The sequence below is a fragment of the Rhodamnia argentea genome, chromosome 3, assembly GCF_020921035.1.
Source record: "Rhodamnia argentea isolate NSW1041297 chromosome 3, ASM2092103v1, whole genome shotgun sequence".
Taxonomy (NCBI): domain Eukaryota; kingdom Viridiplantae; phylum Streptophyta; class Magnoliopsida; order Myrtales; family Myrtaceae; genus Rhodamnia; species Rhodamnia argentea.
Window position 1 is genome coordinate 28,033,959 of NC_063152.1, and position 25,960 is coordinate 28,059,918.

Sequence of the window (25,960 nt, forward strand, 5' to 3'; positions counted from 1 at the left end):
CTGCATGTAAAGGACTAAAGAGAGAGGCCACCGGGGCCACCAAAGTGTCCCTGTTTGAGCAAAAAAATTGGAGAGATTTCCCAATACACGGTAATGTCGGAATTGATCCCACCTTCTCTGAGTCCATGTCATTCGGCACATGCTCCTCCGAACATGAACGGAAGAGAAATAGGATAGGAAAGGAGGGGCTCAGTTTGGTGCGCGAAAACTAAAAGATCATAAGAATGAGAGTTCAAAAACAGAAGAAAGAATCGACCACACTTTTCGCACAACCTGAGATCCTTCAATCGCTGGTCGTTAAAAATAAGCCAGCTAGTTCATAACGGATGTGTTAGGAATCGCGCACCAATTCCAAAATAATAATCCAAGCAAACAATCCACACTAGCAAAATATAATCATAAAAGAACAAAATCGAAAGAACACATCGGAGAATTTGTTGTCAAAGTTCACCCGAACCTGGGGTACGTCTCCGCATAAAGACACTCTGCGAATCCACTAGTTTTCGAAAATAGTAGGAATATAACTGATGATCTTCTCATAAGATTAAGGCAAAAAGGAAATCGAAAACACTCAAGAATGCCGTTACGGCCTCTCTTTTTCTTTTTCTTTCTATTTGCTACTTTGTGCTTCTCTCTCTCTCTCTCTCTCTCTCTCTCTCTCTCTCTCTCCTCTTATGACGGCTACTACTTTTTTCACTTCGCTTATATGAGAGGAATAGCTTTTAACCTCAGAGCAAAAAAGGATAAAAGACAAAAAAGCCATTGATGAAATATCTTGGCTTCACAGGCCAACAATCTCCCACTTGAAGATAAATATATTTGATGCACCAATTAACTTTACATCCATCATCTTCAAAAACTAGTAACTGAAAGTTGTGCCTCTACAATACTCCTCATTAATTAACATGGAGTAATTCCAATAGTAGTAGTACGGAAAGTATGCTTCTCTCTGTCTACTACATTGATAATGTCGGCTGGATTTTTTGAGCCATCAATTTTCTGTAGCTTTAACTTGTTATCTTCCAATGTCGACTCGATGAAGTGATAACGCTTCTTGATATGTATAGTCCTTGAGTGATAAGTTGCATTCTTTGCTAAGTGCACTGCACTTTAACTATCACTCCACAGTATGCTCACTAGCCGCTTTCGATGTAGCTCCTCCAAGTAATCTTGTAACCACATGATTTCCTCGGAGGCTTCCATGATCGCCACGTACTCTGCTTCTATCGTTGATAGAGCCACTATTTTCTGCAATTGAGATATCCAACTCACTGCCGTACCTGTAATCGTAAAGACATATACCACTATATCGATTACCCGAGTGATCCGCATTTATACAACCCCGCAATTCTAGAGATGTACCTCCATAACAAAGAGAGTAATTTGATATACCCGCTAGATATCTCAATATCCATTTTACTGTATGCCAATGCTCTTTGCCCGGGTTTTGCAAATATCGACTCACAACTCCCACTGCCTATGCAATGTTTAGTCTCGTGCTCACCATGGCATACATCAAACTTCCCACCGCCGACATATACGACACTGCCGCCATCTCATCTTTCAAAGCTTGAGCACTCGAACATATATCCTTGGAAAGTTTGAAGTAACTCTCTAGAGGAGTCGCAACCGGCTTTGCTTAATCCATGTTGAATCTCTTCAACACCTTGTTCACATAGTTTTCCTACGACAATCATAATTTCTTATTTTTCCAATCCCTAATGATTTTCATGCCTAAAATCTTTTTAGCCTCTCCCAAGTCTTTCATAGCAAACCGCGATGCTAACATCTTTTTTACTTATGCGATTCTCTTCATATTAAAATTAGCAACTACCATGTCATCAACATATAAAGAGAGATATATAATGTCACCATTGCCATACTTTCGAAAATAAACACAATGATCGGCCTCACAATGTGCGGATCCTTTTCTTCCATAAAACCATCAAATTTTAAGTACTATTGTCGCGAAGCTTGCTTCAAGCTATGCAAGCATTTCTTCAAGCGACACATCATGTGCTCTTTACCTTTGACCACAAAACCTTTAGGTTGCGCCATGTATAACTCTTCATCTAGATTACCATGCAAAAACACTGTTTTTACATCTAACTGCTCGAGATGAAGATCCTCCACTGCAACTATACTTAGTAAAACTCTTCTTGATGTCATCTTCACTATTGGTGAAAATATCTCGGAGTAGTTGATCCCTTCTTTTTTAGAAAAGCCCTTTACTACAAGTCTCGCCTTGTATGTGATACTACCATCTGTTTCACTTTTGATCCCGTACACCCACTTGTTTAAGAAAGACTTTTTACTAGTGGGCAACTCGATCAACTCCCAAATTTTGTTTTGAAGTAATGAGCTCATCTTGTCTTTCATAGCACGCTCTCACTACATGTGAGATATGTCTTTCTTTGCCTTATCATAAGTCTCTGGCTCTCCCGAATCTGTATATAAGACATGGCTCAGAACAGTATTAGCCGATAGATCAAAAATTACCTTTGATGTTCTCACACGTGTAGTCTCCTCAAAACAGATACTTCGGAGTCGTTAGTCTATTCTGAATCACTGCATTCCTCTTGAACTGCCTGCTCATTGATAATATGTTCATCTTGAACCTCCCCTTTTGGTGCATTGTAATCTACTGGAATCATCTTCACAGGAATTGTGTCTAGCTCAATATATTCTGGTTCTATTGCGGTTTCATGCTTTGTCCGACGATCTTTATACATATTTTCTTCATAGAACACCACATTCCGATTGCGAATGACTTTGTCATTCTCACAATCCCAAAGCCTATATCCATATTCATCGCCGCCATATCCAATAAAGACGCACTTTTGGGACTTAGCATCAAGCTTCTTCCTGTCCTCTTTGTCAATCAAAACATATGCAATACAATAAAAAACTTTTAGATATGAATAGTTTCTTTTTACCCGACCACAGTATTCCTCCCTCCAACGCACTAGATGGACTCTTGTTAATCAAATATACATCTGCATCAACTATAGCAGCCCATAAGTGTAATGGGAGACTCGCATGTAATCTCATGCATCTTGCATGCTCTAAAATAGTCTTGTTCATCCTTTTCGTTACACCGTTCTCTTGAGGAGCTCTAGGAGCAGTCTTTAACCCGTGTATCCCTTCCCAGCTCAAATATTTTGCAAATTCATTGCTTGTGTATTCACCACCATTATTAGATTTCAGAGCTTTAATCTGATAACTCCGTCTCTTTTTTTACCATGGTCTTCCATATTTTGAAAATCCCAAATAGTTTTGATTTTTCTCTAAGAGCATAGACCCAAGTCTTTCTTGTCGTATCATCAATGAAAGAGACAAAATACCTCTTACCACCATAAGAGAGTTCCTAAACCGGTCCCCACACATCACTATGAACTAACTCTAGCTTTTGCCCGTTATTCTGTCACCCATTTAATTGAAAACTAACTTGTTTTCCATAAATGCAACTTTCACGTAAATCTAACTCAAACCTTTTGCAAACCTGGAAGTAACTTTCTTGAGTGTAAGCGCTTTGCACCCTTTTCACCAAGATGTCCTAAACAATAATGCCAAAGAGTAGATAAATTACCCGTATCTACCGTAGTTGCAACCATATCACTAATATTGTCTCCCTAAAAGAAGGTAAAGTGTACCCGTACATTTTCTCTTTGCTACTACTCTTGCTCTTGAGGTTATCTTCCACTCTCCGCATCCAAAAGTTGTTACCATGCCTTTTTAATCAAATTTACTAGTTGAAATTATATTTTTCTTCAACTCGAGAATATGTATGGTTTCATGCAAAATTAGACGTCCGCCACCCGAGATGTTCACAATTACATTTCATTTTCCTATAATCGGACACATGTGGCCGTTTCCCACAATCATTTGCCCAAAATCTCCACTAGCATAATCAGCAAATATATCTCTTTGCGAGGTGCAATGAAAAGAAGCGCCAGAGTCAAGAAACCACTTATCCGTTGTCAAGTTAAACCCCGCATATAAATACAAGTTCTCTAGCAATGGTTCATCGCTTACCACATTTGCCCATTGATTCTCATCTCGTTGTTTTTTTTTGTAGGCTTCACATCGAAATCTACGATGCTCTGTCTGATGACAAAACCAGCACTCGTCTTTTGCAACCTCTCTCTCTTCCCCCTGGATTGTGATCGGCCACGCCCGCTGAATTTTCCTCTGCTTTTACTTCTCCCACGGTTCTCTATTGTTAGTGCTGTTGAAGATGCAGATGTCGAAAATTTATCTCCACCCGAGACTTTCCTTCGTATCTCTTCATCCATGATATCGCTCACAGCATCATCCAGAGTCAAATCATCTTTCATGGTGCTTGAAATTCCTTACATCGCTATGTTATAGCTTTTCGGAATGGAACATAAAAAAAGTAGAGCTTGAAGCTTCATATCCGGATTTATGCCTACGGATTCTAACCGACCTGTGACCTGCGTAAAACTGTTAATATGCTATGCAATGGAACCTCTATTAGATAATTTCATATTAACCAACTTCTTTAGCAAAAATATCTGATTTGATGTGGACGGTTTCTTATACATATTCGTTAGAATATCCATGGCTTCTTTTGTAGTCTTCGCTTTTGTGATGCGTTACCCTGTCTTTTCGTCAGCCCCGACGAATTGCACCTAACGCCTTTCGATCAAGAATTTTCCATCCCGATTCTACTGTCGGATCCAGTTCCGCGAGTTCGAGTTTCCAACCCTCAAGTGGTGTATAGAGATCTTTCTAATAAAGATAGTCCTCTATTTAGAGCTTCAACCATCCGAAATCCCGCCCATCGAACTTATCGATTCTGATTTTATCTTCCGCCATATCGTTTACTTTCAATTGAACATCACCAAAAAACCTCGATGTTCTCGATTAGCCAACCCAGGCTCTGATACCAGTTGTTAGGAATCGTGCATCAATTCCAGAATAATAATCCAAGCAAACAATCCATACTAGCAAAATATAATCATAAAAGAAAAGAATCGAAAGAACATACCATAGAATTTGTTATCGAAGTTCTCCTAAACCTGGGGTACGTCTTCGCGTAGAGGCACTCTGCGAATCCACTAGTTTTCAAGAAAAGTAGGAATACAATTGATGATTTTCTCACAAGATCGGGGTAAAAAAGAAATCAAGAACACTCAAGAATATTGTCACGGCCTCTCTTTTTCTTTTTCTTTCTATTCGCTACTTTGCGCTTCTCTCTCTCTCTCTCTCTCTCTCGCTTTTATGACGGCTACTACTTTTTTTATATCGCTAATATAATAAGTATAGCTTTTAACCTAAGAGCAAAAAAGGATAAAAGATTAAAAAAAAGCCCTTAATGAAATATTTTGACTTCACATGCCGACGGGGATGAACATGAGAGTTTCCGAGTTTCAAGCTTGACGTGGGCGGTTGAATGGTAGTATGACCCAGGAGGGCCAAAAGCTAATAATAATGGAGAGAAAGTTCATTTCTTCCTAGTCATTCCCCGGAAACACACGGCTTCCCTTTTCTTCCCTTTTCTTTTTACCTACCATTTAAGGAACGATTAAATAATGTTGGAACCACTGTACTTGGCGCCCCCAAAAAAAAAAAAAAAAAAGGGGGTCCAAGACCCAATCAACTTTGATTTCTTTTAGCAATTGGGGTTTCAAAGGTCATTCTCATCCGATCGCCGCTACCATGTCGATCAGATGAATCGCTCGTCGCGAGTCCGGGCAATTTCTCCCGAAAGGAATCGCTAATCACGCGGCCTCCGTTCGGGGTCCTCCGAAGACTTCAAGCTTTTCCTCCTTAGATTACGAATGAACATGACAGGAAGTAAGAGTAAAGTCTACTTTCGTACGTGCAAGACTCGAAAACGGGTCAATTCCCAAACCCCCCGCCAAAAAAAAAAAACAAAGAACTTACACAGAGACAAAGACTTCTTATCATAATCTAGAAATGATGTATGTGTTAAGCTCGGCGGTACATGACTGCCATCTCCCCAGCCTAAGTATCCCGTCTGCCCATGAAATCACTTTGCTTATATTTAGTGCTATGTTCGATACATATATTTCCCTCAGTATTCCCAAAATTCTTGGTCTTGGTCGGTGAATCGTGTCCTTATCCACTTTGTACTTAACAGAGTACATAGAGATCGAGATGAATGGGCAGACGTGGCCCAATCACAGCCCACGCATCACTGTTTTTTTGGTTGTTGCAGGGGCTTGGAATTGCTTCATCCTCTGCAAAACAGACAGGTGGTCTATCATCAGCTGTTGGTGTCATTTTCATCTAAATACCGATAGAAGACTCAAATATAAGGCAACGCTTTCATATGATATCTCAAACGACTAAAATAGTTGGGACGAGATCTTGAGTTCAAATATTTTCAGGCTTCGTTTGTCGGGATCAATAAAATATTTAAATATTAAATTAAGCTTTCATCTAAACGACTTAAATTTTTAGAACGAATATCAATGATTCCACAAAATATCACACCGGACGAAGGAATTAAAGAGTAAATTTCGAAGTGTGCTCGGGGACATGTTTCGTCCACATTGAAGCATTCTTAACATTTGAAAGATCAAAGAGGACGGTAAGAAATTGAATGAAGTCATGCTCAAATCAGGCTCACTTCATCAATGTCCACAGCTTCGAAACAGGCAACCCCCACCATTGCTAGTGCTCCGCCTACTCCTTCCCACCCCAATTTGACCACAAATATAGAACCTCAAAAAGCTGCCGACTTTTTCCATGCAAGCAGTTCAAAAAAGTAAAAAAAAAAAAAGGGAGGAATTTCATAAGCACCCTTGTCCTCCGTTGATTTGATGATTGGGAAAAGGGTGATTAGTTAAAATCTTCAAATCAAAAGCCGACAACATGGCGGCTTGGGTAATATTTGTCTTGTCATTACAAATCTCGAAACAAATAGGAGGAAAGAAAGTTTTTACCTTTTTACGCAATAATTTTTCCTAAATTCACGGGCAATGCGTTTGGATTATTACCACCTAATTTCACACGAATTTTGTTCTTGTCGGATATTTCAATTATAATAAGCGAGTAAAGTCAAAGGGGGGGGTATCACTTCCGGAGCAGCCGACCGGCGAAAAGCAAGTTGGGATTAGAAGGAGTGATCAATTTTAATTAATCAAGTTTTATTCGTCACAAGATAAGCATTTCTAATGTGAATGAGAGAGAGCGTCGCGATGGTGGGCCCACCCCCCCCACCCACCAATGAGTGCAGCTTCCTAAAGCGACTTTTCAATTTTCTTTTTCCCTTTTTTTTTTTTATAATTATCGCCGATATAAAATTAGATTATGTCGGTGAATTCGGAGATTTTTGAAGGGCTCTCGGCTCGCGAAGCTCGGCTTGAGCTAGCAGCTACAAAGGTCCTCTCTCTCTCTCTCTCTCTCTCTAAGCAGCTTCTTCATCTTCATCTTCATCGTGTTCGTCTTCGTCTTCGTCTTCGTCTTCTTCTACAATTTGCGATTCTAAAGCTCTTCAGCGAGAGAGAGAGAGAGTAGAAATGAACGGCCGCGAGGTGGTTGGGATAATGGAGGCGCAGTACATACAGAGGCACCACCGGCACGATCCCCGTGACGATCAGTGCACTTCGGCTCTTTTCAAGCACGTCAAGGCTCCTGTCAATTTGGTACGCGTTTCTTGTTTTGTGTGTGTGTGTGTCTGTGTCTGTGATCATCGACCGTCTCATTTCCTGTTTCGTTGGAGGATCTTTTGATCTGGTTGACTCGCAGAAGATGGTGTAGATCCGATGAGTTCGAGCATTTTGAACGATTTAGGTTGATCGTAGCTCGATCATTTGGGTCCGCGTAAAGCAACAAGCTTGGGGATAATGTTTGTGAGATCGGAGTGTAGTTGCCATCTCGTTCTAGTGATTCTGCTATTAGCTCGATGAGGGACACGTGGCTTGACATGTTTAGTTTCCGTTGATAAGTATATGAATCCAATGTTCTAACCCTTTGTATCTCGAATTTCGAAAGTGCGAGTAAATTGGCATGTGTGATTGCGGAAATCTTTGTTGATTCTTGTGTTTGTGTATCAGGTGTGGTCTCTCGTGAGGAGATTTGATCGGCCCCAGCAGTACAAGCCGTTTGTTAGCCGATGCATCATGAGAGGCGAACTCGGGATCGGAAGTGTACGAGAAGTTAATGTTAAGTCTGGTCTTCCTGCCACCACGAGCACGGAGAGGTTGGAGCTCCTTGATGATGAGGAGCACATTCTCGGCGTTCGGATTGTTGGGGGTGATCACAGGCTAAGGGTAATAATATTCAAGCTTCTCTTGGGCACTTCATTAATATTGACATTTTCTGAAGTTACTCAGAACGTTCTACAATCAGTGAACTGGGGATCACGATTTTGTGGCAAGCCTTGATTCAAATGCATGGTCTTTTCTCGTCATGTGGTTCAGAGAAGAGATCGCACCGACTTCTCTTTCTTTTTTGTTGGTTCTGTGGCTTTCTAAATCGTATCCCTTTTGTCATTCCTTCATTTTCTTTTTCCCCTCATTTGGTATCCTCTTGAAGAAATCTGATTGTGTATTCTAGGACAATTTTCTGACAGGTTCAAATTGTGAAGTGTGACCTCCTTCCTCTGGTTTCAGCTTCACAGAAAACTGTCTTTTTCCGGGGGCTATGCACTGCAACGTTTTTACGTGGACTATCCTAATTGTTAATCTTTTAGAGGTAGAATTAAATCTATTTGGCCGAAGGGGAGCCTCTTATGAAGGATATGGCGTGGATGAAGTGAATTTGCAGGGCTACTGTCGCGCTCAAATCAATAATAATCTAGGGTACTTGCCTGCATGAAGACAGAAGTGTTTGTTCTAGTGTTATTCCTCATTTTGTATATTGATTCTAGTGATAAAGGAAAATACAAAGGATCGGTTTCATCTTGCACTGTATGAAATTGCTGCTGATAGCTTACAGGTTCTTTGCGCTTTTTTGGCCTTGCAGAATTATTCATCAATAATGACGGTCCATCCAGAGGTCATTGATGGGAGACCAGGGACGCTGGTAATTGAATCTTTTGTGGTAGATGTGCCCGAAGGGAACACCAGGGATGAGACATGCTACTTTGTTGAGGCCTTGATCAGGTGCAATCTGAAATCTCTGGCCGATGTCTCAGAGAGGATGGCTGTGCAGGACCGGACGGAGCCCATTGATCGGTTTTGAACTAGATGGCTACTGCTGTGGTGTTGGGGAGTTTAGATCCTAAGAGCCCCTTAATGTCGAGCCATCCATTCAAGTTGTCAGAAGTTTCGGTTGCGTCAATGGCTGCGATATCTGTCTTTTGGAAACAGTTATGCTATTCATGAGCTTGTGCTTGCCAGTCCGTTCGTCTCACTTTGCAATTATCTGCAAATTAGAGCCCTACAAAGGCTTCTGTATGCATTTGTTAAATGGAGTGGATGGTTCCTTTTTGCCTTGAATATTACTAGGTTTTTTGTTTTCTGTGGTGCTTATGCAATGGTATGTAGATATCAATATCAGATGCTCTTACTTCTGTGGGATTATGTAATTTTGCAACCTCTAGGTTTGGAGGGCACAGTGTAGCTTGTAAATATTTGGGCATGTTTTAGTTACTTGATGTTGTTGCTGTGCGACTTCCCCTTAACGCTCGATAGGCTACAATCAAGAAGCTTTCTCCATGATTTCGAAGGATTAATGTCCTCTACTAGTTTTTTGTTTTTGGAAAATCGAATAAGATTACTTCCAGCAACCAAGTTCCACGATGAAGTTGTTTTGCCATGCTGTATTGAATTATTGATGCGGCAATTATGAGTATTTTAATATTCTGATGCGTAAAGATTCTTTGCGTTAATCTAGACATGTTCCATGTTCTTCTCGACTTAGGTTTCAACCAAAGTGTCCCAAGTAGCAGCATCTTACTTTATTGCCAATCTGCCAGATATTTGTGGTAAGTCAACTCTTTGAGCTCCTTTTGGAGAATGAATGGAGTTGGGAAGTAGAACATCACAAAGGTTCTTTCAATAGATTGCATTACACACTGGAAATTGAGGACAGCTTCTGAAGAAAAGTAGGCATAGCAGAGTTTTGTAGACATTCCTCGATGAAACTCTCCATGATTGTCGTAAGAATCCAGAGATGAATCGATGATTAAGTGTCTTCATGCAGTGCTCCACTTGGCATTGACGTCTCCAGAATCAAACTCGTGATTTTGGGCGACATCTCTCGGTATAAAATATGAAACTAGTCTCCTTGACATGTACAGAGGTTCTGCATAGTTCAATAAGGAAACATGTACGAAGATCCATCGAGAGAGAACCCACCTAATAGCTTTCTAGCATTTGCTCTGGCTGGACTGAATTTATTGGCGGAAAATTTTCCATTCTCATCCTCAGTATTGACTGTTATTATTTATTAACCAGAACATACTATAAATGGCACATCAACAACTGAACTGGCTCAGCCATTGAGAATGTGTAAACTGTTCATTTAGACCATAACCATATATGATTACCACCGATAATAAAGCGAAGCATCTATCGAAAAGACCACTTTCAGGAACTGGGGAAAATTGCTGGCCAGCTGAAGGATTGGGAGCAACACAGTAATTAACAGAAGGAACTTCAGACTAGTTCTTACCAACTGCGCTTGGTCTTCCATAAGAGATTTCAAGTGCGCTCCAAATATGAGCCTCAGAGCTCTAGTTTGAAAGCAAAATGTTAACTGATGCACAGATAGACACACAGAAGGAGGGAAAGAGAGAGAGAAAGAGAGGAGAGAGAGGGAGCAAGGCGCATCGGTTGATTGCACCCCCTCAAGAACTGCCAGCCTGCCTCAGTAGTTGAGCTCTAGAAAAGGGAGGTCAAGTTGGAAGCCCTTGAGGGGGAGTGAACAACCACTGCCTTGGAGACCATGCATTGAGGCAGAATTGTGCCTTCGTCCATGAACAGACTCATCTCACACAACTCAATGAGAGCTACAACCTCTAATACAAACTGTGAAGTTCTCTTGGCCATACCGACTTGGAGGAGGGTCCTCTTTATAGGCCATAAATAAGGATGTGCATGCATATGTCCGTGTATGGAAGTGGGCACGCGAGAGAGAGAGAGGGGGTCGCTAGGGCCTACATATCTGGGGCAATCCATACGGGTGGCATAATCAGATCCTTCCTCCAAAATAGTGGGGGTCACTCCCATTCCACATGGACAAAGCACAGTTTCCACATTGCCATAACAAAGTCAATCCAACTGACGAAAGAATATAGCAGGTTAAGCATCTCAACCAAATCCATTACCTCTTTAAACTCCATGGATGAAGAAACTCTCCATATCCATCACGAACAAATGGCAAGTTGGGACATATTTGATCATCAGTTTCATCCATAATCTGCACATGTTCTTATTCGCCCATTATCCATTGTCATGTTTTCCAGCTCACCTCAACTGCATCAAGTCCAAGATGTACAAGCTTAAAAGAAACGTTAGCATGCGACTACCAGAAGAACAAAGATTGTCTAAGCTCAATTAACTCCCAAAATTTGCAATTTTCCATATAGCTAATCTGATTCGAATTCCTTTTGTACTCTTCCTACCTAACCCTTTCTTACTTCGCAACAATTGTCTTTTTTGCTATTCCACCAGAACGCTGAACTTCAGTAGCGCCAAGTGTCTATGTTGACGTGTCAACTTTTCCCTACATGAAACAATTGCCATAAAACATTTTTGGTCATGTCTCAGTCATGACTATCTCCTAAAAGCCTAAGCAGCCCATGATTATTACTGACCTCCGCAATACTAAATTGTTGTTGGAAACGATCTGCAGCGTCACAAAGCCCTTCCTCTTCCCAGAGAGACCGGACAGAATAACCAAGGATTGAGTTGGTTAGTAAAAATGGACACAGAAAGTGAGCATCCAGCCTCTCTGAATTAGTGATTATCTAGTCACACAACTGTCTTTTCCCCCGGTACTCCTTCCTAATAGTTATAGGTGGTGACTCTACAAGAAAATACTTGAGGCCCAGGTCTTGCAAAATTCATCCACCGGGTTTGGGACATATGACTGTCGCAGAAGCATCTTGACTATTCTAATGATGATCAAGGCAAACAAAGCTTCAATATTTAACATAGTGCAAGTCTAATGGAAAAAGTGAATGAATCAAAGTAGTTGTCGCTGTCGAAAAACTAATAACTTAGGAGCAAAAGTTGTGCCAAACTTAAAAAATAGAAAAAATATCAGATACAAAAAGTTGTATGCATGCTAGTTTTTAATTTGTTTGACAGTGGCCTCATCTTAATGTGGTTTTGAGACTTCCCATTTGATAATGCAGTGGTTTTTAGTGAGGCGTTAGGCACAACATAGGGTGCGTGCACCTCATCAACCATATAACCATCATCAAAATCATTGTGCACAGCCCAGCTAGAATCATAACCCTTGATCAAGATCGGGCAACTATGAACACTTAATAAAATCAATCCCGTTGATGTGCAAATATTCCCACGAGTAGAAAGTCTTTTGTGCCGGACAATCACAAGAGACAGTAGTAAATTTGTACAAAAAACTTGGGTTTATACCTAAAAGATGCACAACGAAAGAGGCCACTTAGCAAGATAACTGTATGTTCATATATTAAATTCTGCAGGGCTTCACCTCATGAAAAACACTTGTAGGAGTACTCAGCTCCACAAGATTTCCTGCCCCTGTGTATTGATCAACACAGAACTACGACGGAGTTATTTTTATTATCAATCGTTATATTACTTCACCAGGCATCATCATAAACTTCCAGGACAAGACAGGCAATGTTCAGAGACTTTTTTCGTGTTCGTTTATGACAAGCACAGACATCCAACTCTTCTCTTCTTTGAGCTCTTGTGGATGCTCTTTAAAGTATGAGATGTTTCTGATTTGATTGAAAAAGTTTTCTGCCCGATAGTACAATCTGTTCATAAGAGACTGTAGTTGATAGTAAGAGCCTCACAAATCACCTGTAGGCGGGAGGACAATGTGGACTGCATCCTTCTTCATAAGACTTAAGGAAACACCTTCTATAAATAGACTCTTCAACCATATATCATCATAGCAATTCTACCAGTGTTCTCAAGGACGACCATCAGAAACATGGGAACAAGAAGCTTTTCTTCACTCTTTGTGGAGCTACCAGTCTGCTGAATTCACTTGCCGATACCAATCTTCACGGCACTGCCATCTTCATCAAAATCTGGCAGTGTATCTTCATCTTCCTTAGTCCAATCATCCTCATAATTGCCATCAAAGTCGTATCCTCATTGTCATCAGCATCTACGCTATCAATCATCGAGTCACCAACATCCGACCAGTCTTCACCACAGTCCCCATCACTTGCATCTTTTCCCTCCGGGATTACCTCTGCTCTATCCCCATCCTGCTTGAAACTCCCATTCTCGCAAATTGAGGCACAGCAGCAACAAGAGAACGAAGCTTCTCCTTGATAAGCAACAGGCGATCTTCTCTACTAAATGGGAGCCATGGTATGCTTCCCTCAGGAATACCGAGTCCCTGTCCCCTTTTAGAGATATATAAAACATAGCCAAATGCATTATCAGCATACGCCTCAGTTGCTGTGAGAATCTAAATTCCTCCCTAAAATGAATGAGTTGATGAACAAGAGTTCTCTTCTCAACAGTGAGGCTCAAAATCTCACGGACAACCCCCGCAAACATGCTTCTCTTTCTCTGGCTTACCTGACTGCCATGCCGAGAAATCAGAGTAAGGGGATATATAAGGCATATCTCTGAATTTATAAATCCTCTTCATCTCACCCCTAGACAAGACCAGACCCTTGGGCAACCTCACTCTATTGAACTTCGGGGGCCTATCAATGGTCAAATTCTTCTCTTCAATCTCTCTACCCAATTCACCTCTTCAGCAAGCTCCGCGGCAGATACCACGAGCTCTGGATCCCAATGAATTAGCTCTAAACCGGGCCACGCAAGGTCGCTATGACTCTAAAGTATTGCGGATACCAGGGGCAGATCATATCACGGAATTCTAATGGAAGCCCCAAATCGGTCCTTAAATGCGCATTCTTTTCGAGTAAAATGCGCTTCTCCAGACACATCATGAGCAATTTCCTCCATTTGACTACCAACAGATCCTCCATCTCACTCGTAACTTCCAACTCCAGAAAAAGCCTTTCTGCTTCAGGGGTCAACTTGAACTTCAAAGAATAAACCCCTTCTTCTATAATTTCAAACACGGCAGGAAACTTCAACAAAGCAATCGATCGTCGTTTTTTATCCAACCCAAGAGCCCTCTTATACCTACACAGTTCCCTCAGCGACATTGTTTGATCAGGTCTGCTTACAAGAATCTTCCTAATCTTGAGAACCAGTTTCAATTTCTTGTCTCTTTGTATTGCATTATCAAGTGGAAGCTCCTTCCTTCTTTTCACTCCAGCCCTTACTGGATAAGAAGTTCTTACTGGGTGTATCAGATTTGCACTGTTCTCTCGCATAATCAAAGTTTTGCCCAAAAATGGAGTCTTTTCCGGAAAATATGGGGATCAAAAGGTACGTGATTTCACAGGCAATGTGGGTCTTTCGAGAAGAGAGAAAGGAAGAAAAGTTAAGGGTTGAAGCAACAGTCTCTGTTCCATATTAGCTTCATCGAAGGAAAGAGACCAAGCAAACACCTCCCAACAGAGGAGCCGGTAATTTCACGAGCAGCAGCTGAGCCGAGCGAACAAAGCGTCGCCGCTAATTTCCTTATAAATAGATTTTTTTTTTCACTGTAGTAATTTCTAAGAATATTTTGATTTCAGCTTTTAATTTTTAGGATGTTTGCCAATGTCTTTAATAATTTTTTAGAGACAATGATAAACTTTCTGAAAGAATGGCTCTTTTAGTTTTATCAAGAGATAATTACAGTAGAAGTCCAGAATTAGTTACAAAAGTACAATTGTGTTCTAAAACTTGCAAAAAATACAATTAAATTCTAAGATTTGTTAAGTTGGTTCATTCGAATCCTTACCGCTGATTTCGTCCAATTTAACTAATGAAAAATATTGATGATAATGTGATTAAATAATAAAATATAAAGTTAAAACGACGTCGTTTTGATAAAAAATTCTATTTTTAACATAAATTTTATTTAAATTAAATTCAAAAAATAAACTAAAAGAAAGAGAGTAGAAACCACGCACAGAGGGCTACAAGCCCTCCATTGCCCCCACCATCACCAAGAAGAGCAAGCGAGGGTGAGGGATGGTCGACAAGAGTCATCAGGCCCTAGCTAGGTATCGATGACCTTCGCCCGAACCCGATCGGTGGTGAGGGCTATTTTAATTTAGCTTATTTCTTAAATTTAATATAAATAAATTTTGAATTAAAAATTAGATTTAGACCAAAATGCCATTGTTTTAGCCACTCCAAGATAAAGAAAATAAAAAAGATAATGTGAACATTAGTTAAATAGGACGGGGTTAATGGACAAGCTTGATTAAATCAATTTGATAAGTTTTAGGATTTGATTATCCTTGTTGTAAAGTCGGCGATGGCGAAGGAAGGGGGAGAGAGAAAAAAAAAGGGAAAAGAGTAAAAATAGAAAAAAAATTCAAAAAAACATAATGAACAAAAAATGCTTCTCAATTAGGTATTTCTTTGAAACCATTTAAGCACTTTGGACCTTTATTTGAAACAAGATTTACTTTAGGTTCTTATTTAAGAAAATGAGGATATTTCGGGTCTTTATTTAAAAATTTTCCTAAATTATAAGAAATTTATTGCACTTATCCTTTTCATTAATAAAACGATAATTGTAGAAATAAAGAATTGCACATGAAAATTTTCCGTTCTTTTGGTCTTTATTAATAGTACGAATTTTCACAATCGCTGAGGAGTCTTGAACTTGAGAGCTCAACTCAGTCGCCGGAGCTAAGAGGTAATAAGAGACGAATGGCGAAGCCGACGAAGAGACGGGATCGTGGCGTTGCATCGAGTTCGGCTGCAGCGCAGAACCGAAAACAGCCCGATGCATCCACTGAACAGGACGTGCTGAGTGACTCGACCTCAGATCGCAAGCTCATTCTCATCTTCGTCGTGTTCTTCGTACTTTCCCCTGCCATCGCCGTTCTTGTGTACCTCAAATACGCTCCGGTTACGGAGACCCCAAGCTCTTCTGCACGAGGAGGAGGGTTTGTCAAGACTGATGTGACTTACCAAGAAGTTCTAGCTGTAAGTACTGCTTTGTGAGGGGGAAAAAGTTTTCATTTTTCTTGTTGAATTTTGCAAAAAGCAGAGAGGGGAGTTTTGAGTTTTCCCATGTCGTAATTTTGTGAAGAAATTCAGGATAACTCTAGGGTCTTCGAGAATGCCTCCCGACGGAATTTCGGGAATCCAGTGCTTGCTTACATCACCCCATGGTAAGTCCTATCGTCAATCCGGATTTGCTTAATCTATTATTTGGTGTTGATAAGTTCCATTAGAGCTGTTTTTGTTTCTAGCGTGGAGCTTGTGTCTGTTGATTTTCAGTTGTTTCTAATGGTTTGATGAATTGGAAGAGATTGGCCTCTGTTCATATAACTTGGACACTTTGGAAATTCTGTGCTTGCGTTTGGTTGACAAATGTAGTTCCCATTAGCATGGGTAGGATATTGTTGTTGTCATTTAGCTTATTTGGTGCACTACACCTACTTCGACTTAGGTTGCCTTTCAAGTTTCGGATTAGATTTTACAGTACTGGTGCTTCAATCTTTTTCTTACGGTGTTTTTGTGAATGTTGAGATGTTGAGATTCTTGTTTGGGGAAGATACTCAATATAGAAAAACCTGAACTTTGCAGGAACTCAAAGGGCTGTGAGATAGCAAAGCGGTTCAACTCCAAATTTACCCATTTGTCACCTGTGTGGTATGAACTCAAGAGGTATGCCCCTTCTCAGATATCGTTCAACCATTAACTATGTCAAGTCTAATCCCTTGTCACTTAAGTATGTGGTTATAATGTGCCTATTCACAGTAATTTGCCTTAACCTAATAGTTTAAGCTTTTGGTTAAACATTCGAATACGGTATCAAAGTTTAGGTCAATACTTGAAGTCCTGGCACTCCTCTCTAAAATCATTGCTTGTGGTGGGTTACAACAACTTCCTCGCGTGATAAGGGTCTTGCCCATTTCACAATAGAGAGCCAAGTTGAGCACATGTGAAGGAGTGGCTTGCACATGAGGAGTGACAAGTATAATCCCGCATCGCTTAAACAAGTGGTTATAATATAATGTGCCTCATATACATGTAGTTTCCTTCCACCTAATAGCTTAAGTTTTTGGTTTAGAGTTTCTAACAAGCTATGTCTGCTAATTTAAGAAGTCTACTCATCTATTGGTCTCTCAACTGCCTATAAAGCAGATTGAGCTTATCTTTCCTCAGAAGAGGCAAGTCCTGAGAGGTTGTGGTGTGGTATTTCTGGTTTTTTGTACCCTTTGATAAGTAACATTGAGAACCGATGTTGGTATTTAGGCATTTTGGAGATACATCATTTGAGGTGTGAATTTTGTTGTTTTCTTTGACATAAATGTCTCCAGAGGCTAGAGTTCTTCTTATGTTGAGAACTTTGGAATCTAGAGTGGCGATACCCACTCACTTGTAACTTCTCAATCCACAGCCAAGGAAGCAGCTTAACCTTGGATGGGAGACATAATGCTGATGCGGAGTGGATCTCAGAGCTCAGAACGAAAGGGGATGCTCTGGTATGGTAACATTTTCATTTAAGACTTCAGGTTAAGGTTGACAAGTTGGATATTTTAATCTCTCAGATTGCTTGCTTGAGAATTTGCTTGGATGTTAACAAATTAGACTTATTGCTGGCAAAGATGTTTTAGTTGAGGTGTCAAAACCGATGTACCTTCTACCTTTTGCCTACTTTCAAGGTGCTACTTTAAGCCGTACTATAATCTGCAGGGGACCTTTGACCAGAGACCTCTCCATAATTTGTGTTTAAGTTGTTATATTCTAAGTTAGGTATTTTACTCCATGCTTTCAACCTAATGAAGCTCTTTGTGATCAGGTTTTACCTAGAGTTGTTCTGGAAGCACTTCCTACAGAGCTGCTTAGGAAGAAGAAGCAGAGGGCCAAAGCTATTCAGCTGATAGTAACAGAGTGCGAGTGAGTTTCCGTCATCCTCAGTGGGTTACTTCTTAAATGACAGTCCTATCGCTTGTTAAGTCTTGAATTAGATATCTGGAAGAAATTTACCTTGCAGTTTGTTTTAGCTTTTCCTAACTGGAAGTTGATTTATATAACATGACGTAGAACGATTTCCCCTCTCTCATCATCATAAGTCAATTCCCTTGTCCACTCTAATACAAAGAAGGGGCCTTTTTGTTAGAAGTTCTTAAATATAGGCGATGCTGATAAAGGTGCCTTCTCATTTATTAACTCTTTAACTGCCCTTTGTCTTTTAGGGAAATGGGTTATGATGGCATTGTGCTGGAATCCTGGTCAAGGTGGGCTGCTTATGGGATCTTACATGATCCAGATTTGCGGACTATGGTATAGAATTGCGCTTGAATCAAGAATTCATTCTCGATTATGCAGTTATTCTGATCTTTCTAAAATTTATCCTAGTGTATTGGGATTTCAAAGTTGTTTTGACCAGAATGTTTATACTCGATTGGTTGTATGATTGGATGTTGATGTAACCTGCTTCAACTCTGGATAGATAAATGTTTCAATATGGTCCCTATGAGCTCCAACAGTATGGTATTCTGATCCTTTTGTCTTACTTGAAGAATCTGCTGTTTTGGATGTAGGCACTCCAATTCATACAGGAACTTGGACGTGCACTTCATTCTGCCAGCTTGGAAAGGAATGTGGGGCAAAAATTGCAGTTGGTCTATGTAATAGGTCCCCCACGTTCAAAAGAGCTAGAAATGCATGACTTCGGGCCAGCAGATCTTCAAAGCTTGGACGGTGCTGTAGATGGCTTTTCTCTTATGACCTATGACTTCTCAGGCCCTAATAATCCAGGTCCTAATGCCCCTTTGAAGTGGATTCATTCCGTAATGCGGCTGCTTCTAGGTAGTGGTGGGGATAAAGGACTTGCCCACAAAGTATTTGTTGGCCTCAACTTCTATGGAAATGATTTTGACCTTTCCGGAGGTACTTAATATTCCTCACTCAATTAGCATACTGTTGCTAATGGTGTTGAAAGAGCTACGTGTTTGACTTTTGTTGAATTCCTGGTTTAGGTGGTGGAGCAATTACCGGAGCAGATTACTTGTCTTTGCTGGAAAAGCACAGTCCTTTACTGCGGTGGGAAAACAATAGCGAGGAGCACTTCTTCGCGTACACTGATCAAAACAATGCCAAGCATGCGGTTTTTTACCCATCATTGATGTCAATATTCCTCCGCCTTGAGGAAGCACGTTATTGGGGAGGTGGCATCTCAATTTGGGAACTAGGGCAAGGTCTTGATTACTTCTATGATCTTCTTTAAAACCTTGGCTTCACGGTGTTCTATCCTGATTCTTGGAAGGTATAGAAATTTGTCAAAATACCTTTCAACAGTTTTTTTATTTGAAAGGAATTGTCTTTTTTCAGTCGAATATCTGGTCTTGTAATTTGCAGAGGTAACAGCTCACAACCACGATATTGCAATCTGAAAGGCACAAATACAGGGAAGAGCTGTGACAGAATCATCAATCTCAACGTGCGAGCTCGTATTGTTACAATGGCTTAAGATTGAGTTCCCCTTAGTCCAGTAATCTTCTTTCCTCATAAAATTTTCCCGTGACTGTTCTAGTTGTGCGACTGCTAAGCGAGTGCTGCTGCTTCGGATAATGCGTAGATGAATGATTTCTGCTAGTGCTATCTATCTAGTGAAAGAGACCAGTTATTGTAACCGAAAAACAAGGAAAGCGAGGAGCCTGGTTACAGCAGGAGCTTACAGCATCAATAATTGACATGTTGCTCTGGATTGCCACAAATATCTCCCTCTTTGTTTTGGGCTGATGACAACATGAATGGACTAGCTAAAGAAAGCCTTCCCGTTTCCTTCTTTTTCTGAAGTTTTAAGGACGGTGCTCCTTTTTCTTTTGTGTCCCCAATTTGCCCTTTCATCTTCTTAAGTGGATTTTTGCAGTAATAACTTGTTCTAGGTTTATGTTGTCTTAAATACATTTTTTTTCCAACCAAGTACGTTATTAATGAAGATGTCAATTTGTACCCATGATTTTGAGACTATTTGCAACCATCAGTTGCCAATGGGAGAGACAGAAACGTACATGTCGAGTTTTACAATTCAATGTACTTCTGTGATACTGTACTGCCACTGATGGCGTTCCCTTTCTCGTGTGTTCCAAAACCTTTCACCAAGTTCTCTCAAATCTCAGCCACACATGCTCAAGACCATTGACATTGATCAGGCCTCCGCATCCTGGGTAATCACATCCTTATTTGCCACGCGTCATCCTGCTATTGGTTGATTCCCACCCCTCTCATGCCACGTCTTTTACTTCCACTCAATGCTCAATCAACCAAATTGCACTCAAAGTGAAGCTAAGGTTTGCCTCAATCCGTCGTCTTCCTCGTTTTCCCGTAGGAAAGACACCATCTGGGCGATGAAGTCCGTGTTTTGATGGTGTCCCAAGCTTTTTCATCAGTTCATTGAGAACCCCATCAAGCATTTCGGTGTCATAAAAGTTATGCCATGGAGGCCCTCAACGCAGCTGGCTTGACACCAATCTCAGACCTTTGTGACAGAAAAAGAGAACCCAGAAAAGCCTTGTACCTCACCACAAGTTCTGCACTCAAATTATCGAATTCCTCTTCTTCAAGCAACACTTCACCGAACTTTCAAGAGCCTTTGTCTTGGGGCTTCCATGGAGGTCTTGTTCTTGCATCGTCTCTTATTAACACTGGCTTGGCCAAGGCCTTGACATATGAAGAGGCACTGCAACAGTCAGTGAGCGCCTCAGCCCCTGAGGGTGGCCTCGACTTTGATGCGCGTGGCGTTCTTGATAATGTCATCAGTTTTGCCAACGAAAACCCGGCTGTCATAGCGGGCGGGGCTGTTATTTTGGCGCTTCCGTTGGTTCTGTCTCAAATTTTCAAGCCACCAAAGCCATTTGGTGTTGATTCTGCTAGGAATGCTTATGCAAAGCTCGGTGATGACACGAGTGCTCAATTGCTTGATATAAGAGCCCCTGTAGAATTCAGACAAGTGGGTAGTCCAGATGTCCGCGGTTTGGGCAAGAAACCAGTTTCAATTGTGTATAGGGGAGATGAGAAGCCAGGTTTCTTGAAGAAGCTGTCCTTGAAGTTCAAGGAGCCAGAAAACATTACCTTGTTCATTCTTGACAAGTAAGATAACAATTACATTAACTGATCAGAATGTCATTATTTATTGCACATAGCTGATCTCTTTGTACACTTGGTTGGAATATTCTCAATTCAATCATGGGACCGCGTGACACCTCTCGCACCTATTAACTTAGTATAACTACCTGGAGTAATCAGATAATTAAATTAATATCTGCTAAGGCTTATTTGCAGCCTCTAGACCTTCACTTGAATGTGATCCTGGGAGCAACCCAGGATTTTCGGGAAAGCAGCATGGTTTGCATAATTAGCAAGTAGGACATGGACATGGCACTATTGAGTTAAAACATGACCGCTAAGTTTGTAAGTTAGCATTCAGCCATTCACTAGACCGGAGACTTACTTGATTGGAGCATAGCAAATGCAAGCATAACTATGACCCAGCAAAATCTGAGATTAGCAAATATCCTGTAATTAAACTAGACTTCGCCATTGTAGAACAAAAGGTGCCTAAAAGAAAATTATTGAATGCTTTTTGTGCTAACCAGTCAAATGTGGCTCGATTCGGTAAAACTTATTGGTATGACCAAATAGTATACTTTTTACTTTTTTCACCCTGGAATGGTTGTGGAAAACCTATCTATGCATGTTTAATCTGTTAGTTCGGGAGAGTGAAATCGATAAATCAGGTTTAAACATTTCTGTTTTCGCAGCAAAGCTATGGAAGCTCACATTGTTTTGTTTTGCTGGAAGCCAGATTCGATGGGAATTCTGAACTTGTTGCAGAGCTGGTCACTGTGAATGGTTTCAAGGCAGCTTATGCAATAAAAGACGGGGCAGAAGGACCCCGAGGATGGATGGTCATTTCCACGTTATACATTTTCTTTAGCTTATCTTTGGATCTTTTGTGTGTGTTCTCATTATGATTTGCATGGACTGTGATGTTGCAGAATAGCAATCTCCCTTGGATACCTCCAAAGAAAGCATTGAGTTTTGATCTTAGCAATCTCACAGAAGCTATTGGCGGAACAATTGAAGTGCGTATTTGAGCTTTTTACTTTACTTTGATGTGCTAGGATTTCACTGATGGCTATGTATAGAATTCTTAAGTAATGGTGCACAAACTGTTATTTCTCATGGATTTTTATAGATATAGCATGTTCAGAGTTGAACACAATCAGAATTAAAAGAAAGATTCTTGCTGAATGTGTTGTATATGTGTGAAGATGGAGGACAAAGTATGCAGCTGACAAATATAATTGCATTGCATCAGTCCGTCACATGTGGAGAACAGCTATAGCATTAACTCTTTTACCTTTGCAGATAGAGAAGAAACTTCCTTTGCTCGGCTTTCTTTTTCCAAAATGTAACAGTTATTGCTTAGTTGACACAGAAACACGTATTTACAGGTTTAAGTTGATATGAATTAATAGTGGAACATGAATAATGTTTGCAGTTGACGTATGTTATACCTGTCCACTGTCGCTTGATGCTGGTTCTGATTTGTGAAGTTGTCTCTCCAGTAAAAATTAGTATGAATATGTGCTTGCAGGATGGCTCAGATGGCTTGTCGGTTGCCCTTGGTGTCGCAGCAGCTACTGGATTAGGTCTGCTGGCATTCTCGGAGGTGGATTTGTTATGTCCCTTTCTCTTGATTCTTCTTTTCGAACCCCATTTTTTTTTTTATCTTTTCCTACAGCACTAATAGACAAGTACTTTGGCTCCACTCAGCATACAATTTAATTCAATTTTCCTTTTAGGTAGAGACAATCCTACAAGTTTTAGGCTCTGCTGCAATTATCCAATTGGTCAGTAAGAAACTTCTTTTTGCTGAGGTAAGGCTCCACTCTCCAGTACATCGTTTTTCTTGTATTGCTATGTTTTAAAGTTGCGAGATGAGAGGCACTTCATAGAAAACATCTCTTTGTCAATGTAAAGTGATTATGAGAGATGCTGTGTCTCGTGCAATTTTTGTTGAACAACCTATTGACACTGCTGAGATTGACGATCTTATTGATGTAAATTGACATTTTCAGTAAGAAATTGCTTTCATGCCTTTCTCAATCGGTGAAATAATTAGTCTTAGTTCCTCATCATTGTCAATCGCAGGACCGGAAGGAGACACTGCTGCAAGTTGATGAGTTCTTGAACACTGAAGTTGGTCCCAACGAGCTGGTCGATGATATGAAGGTACTGTTGTTGACTGCCTAATCTTTTAGCTATAGAGATGATGATAACTTTGCGAGCTATAGTACAAAATGCATTTGTTACTTACAATTCTTGGAGATGGTCGAGTACATGTGATTTCTCAAGCTCATAGGCAGTCCAGTGAGTCGTGCTTATATCCATTTATACTTTATCTGAATATTTCAGCAAATTGGAAAGGCACTTCTTCCAATGACAGCTAGTAGCAAAGCTCTTCCTGCTCTGACAGAAACTAGCTCGGAGCCCGCTTCCACCAATAATACCATGCAGAAGATTGAAATGCCTGCTGCACCAATCACGGAACCGAAAGTAGAAGCAGCTGCAAAACCTCCTATTGAAGTAAACTCAGTACCCAAAGAGGAAGTAAAAGCCGAATCACTTCAAGGATTTGCGAGAGCGCTCTCTCCTTATCCATATGTAAGTCTCACTTCCTTTTGTGTCTAGATTTATCCAGTCTGTTCTATTCTATATGCATTTGGCACAACCTATTTGTGTCCTTCATCCCCCTGAGGTTTCTTAATTAACTCACTCAGTCAGTGCCAAAATTTCTTTTGACATCTCCCGTGTGATTTAATTAGTGCACTAAGTTTTTAACAGGCAACAAAGTGAGGTTTCTCGGGAATTTTTTATTATCTTTTGATCATATATCACTTATTTAAGATTCACATTATCCAACCAATTGTACCGTTAATTTTCTGGTTGCAGTACCCAGATTTTAAGCCTCCAACATCACCTACTCCATCGCAGCCATGAGAAATATTTTCAAGGAAGTCCCACATAGAGCATCCGTGGCTGAGCAACCATAGCCGGTAATTCATATCTTTCGACTTCTCAAGTATAAGTCGAGAGTGATTTTCAAGTTCGGTATGGCATATGGGTTCCCTCTTAGCAAAGCTCCTCCTTGAGTTTGTCATAATTTATAGCTATCGTGTCACCATGTATAATCAATTTGAGGCACTTTCGCTTCGGATTTCTGGTGGATGTCTGTATGCTCTATTCGGAGTGTAAAATTGAGGTTTCGTTGAGGATTTTCATGTGAAAAAAAGTTAGAGATGTGTTGATGTATTGATCCTTTTTCATGTTTCCATCACTAGAAAAGCTAGAGATTGTCAATAAACTCTGTATGTTGCCAACGTAGATCATTTGCTCTTTATTTCCAAGTATTGTGATTCTGCTCTTGGAACTGAATGCACTGCTTGTAGCTAAAACTAATTCTTGTGTATTCTCATTTCTGTCTGTACTAACTGGTTTACTCTTGCATGAGTATTACACTCTTTTCTCCGTTCTTTTTCGACTCCCACCAAATCTTTTACTCCGGCTCTGCCATTTGATGAGAACAGATAAGCATCAGTTTCTGGTACATTTCAACTTTAGAATAGCAGGATAGCTGGTGGGAGTCCTTCATGATTGACTTCTAGATTCATGGGCAGTACACCAGGAGTCATGGTTCATGATTGAATCCAGATCTGAAGAGCATTTCGTGTATAGATTGAAGTCGAATAAATACACTATCTCGGAGTGATGTTGGGTATAGTCTGCACTCGAAAAAGTTCGTATGCCATGTCATGTGTCAAACTTAGGGGTTGACATTTAAACATGTGAACAATATTCATTATCCTATCTACTAGACTGTCGTGTTATTAATCTATCAACTTTGTGAATCGATCTTGGTATATTTGGCATTATTCCACTTGGCGAAGTGCTTGTTCAATGGTTAGGGATACTCAAGGCAACATCAGAGCATGACACTACTAAAAGCTATTAGGAGTAATTAAATATTAAATCTTTCTTTCATCTAATAGTTTATGCTTTTAGAATAGTTGGATGTGGTTCTTCAAAATCTCACATGATATCGGAGTAGGAAGTTCTAAGTTTGAATATTTCCACACCTCTATGTACCTCTCCAATTATATATTTTCACTCATAGTACTAGGCAAAAGATTAGCAATTACATATTTTCACTTTTAGTATTAGGCAAAAAGATTTACGCGTTGCTCGAAACCTCCCAAAAACTAAGAAGTAAATGAAGAAGAAGACGAAGAAAAGGGGGAGGGGGAAGAGAGAGTTAGGTAAGTAATTAAATATAGTGCTCGCATGTCAAGAAGAAGACATGCATACCTATCTGTGATCAGCCATAGAGCAACCCAATCTTGAAAAAAGTCGGTGATGGACTTCAAAAGTGGGCTGCAAAACATCTTGGCAAAAGCTGCCAAACTGTATCGGACGTGCGGCTCTCTTTGGGGCAACTACCCAGGTTGTTCAATCTAAAATATCAATAGGAAAATCAAAAATAGCTTCAAGCATGCATTGGTTACAGAGCAGGACAGGGCAAATGCATATATATTATTGAGTTGTGTGGCCTGGATAAGGTGGGAAAGGGGTCTCACTTACACAAGGGACGGAAAAGCTAATTTGTCCTCTCTTTTTGACCTTGTCGATTCTCATTGTCATACCAAACATTCTTCTCTTTCGTCCATCTTTTTAGCTTTACGAAG

The 25,960-nt window shown here is 40.4% G+C and overlaps 3 protein-coding genes and 1 pseudogene across 6 annotated transcripts; 3 read left to right on the forward strand and 1 right to left on the reverse strand.

The window, feature by feature from the left end:
* Nucleotides 1-7,292: 7,292 nt before the first annotated feature.
* LOC115753568 (abscisic acid receptor PYL3) lies at nucleotides 7,293-9,603 on the forward strand. Of its 2 annotated transcripts, XM_030692227.2 has the most exons (4): nucleotides 7,293-7,374; nucleotides 7,483-7,637; nucleotides 8,049-8,264; nucleotides 8,959-9,603. In XM_030692227.2, the coding sequence occupies exons 2-4, from the start codon at nucleotides 7,512-7,514 to the stop codon at nucleotides 9,175-9,177; spliced, it is 561 nt and encodes a 186-aa protein (XP_030548087.1). In that variant the 5' UTR covers nucleotides 7,293-7,374; nucleotides 7,483-7,511; the 3' UTR covers nucleotides 9,178-9,603. The 2 variants fall into 2 exon arrangements, with proteins under 2 accessions (XP_030548087.1, XP_048132724.1); XM_048276767.1 differs by lacking the exon at nucleotides 7,293-7,374 and having other exon boundaries at nucleotides 7,407-7,637.
* A 404-nt stretch (nucleotides 9,604-10,007) lies between these two features.
* Nucleotides 10,008-14,697, reverse strand: LOC115753501 (annotated as a pseudogene).
* Nucleotides 14,698-15,807: 1,110 nt separating this feature from the next.
* On the forward strand, nucleotides 15,808-19,736 carry LOC115753508 (chitinase domain-containing protein 1). Of its 3 annotated transcripts, none has more exons than XM_048276725.1 (9): nucleotides 15,808-16,181; nucleotides 16,296-16,369; nucleotides 16,788-16,868; nucleotides 17,605-17,689; nucleotides 18,007-18,104; nucleotides 18,404-18,491; nucleotides 18,752-19,100; nucleotides 19,190-19,482; nucleotides 19,525-19,736. In XM_048276725.1, the coding sequence occupies exons 1-8, from the start codon at nucleotides 15,903-15,905 to the stop codon at nucleotides 19,435-19,437; spliced, it is 1,302 nt and encodes a 433-aa protein (XP_048132682.1). In that variant the 5' UTR covers nucleotides 15,808-15,902; the 3' UTR covers nucleotides 19,438-19,482; nucleotides 19,525-19,736. The 3 variants fall into 3 exon arrangements, with proteins under 3 accessions (XP_048132682.1, XP_048132681.1, XP_048132680.1); XM_048276724.1 differs by having other exon boundaries at nucleotides 19,190-19,476; nucleotides 19,569-19,736; XM_048276723.1 differs by having other exon boundaries at nucleotides 19,190-19,546.
* Nucleotides 19,737-20,425: 689 nt separating this feature from the next.
* Nucleotides 20,426-24,625, forward strand: LOC125312539 (rhodanese-like domain-containing protein 4, chloroplastic). The gene is made up of 8 exons (XM_048276720.1): nucleotides 20,426-21,302; nucleotides 22,018-22,120; nucleotides 22,211-22,297; nucleotides 22,813-22,887; nucleotides 23,021-23,095; nucleotides 23,370-23,450; nucleotides 23,634-23,882; nucleotides 24,171-24,625. Exons 1-8 carry the CDS (start codon nucleotides 20,650-20,652, stop codon nucleotides 24,216-24,218), a joined length of 1,371 nt encoding a protein of 456 aa, XP_048132677.1. The 5' UTR covers nucleotides 20,426-20,649; the 3' UTR covers nucleotides 24,219-24,625.
* The last annotated feature ends 1,335 nt before the right edge of the window (nucleotides 24,626-25,960 follow it).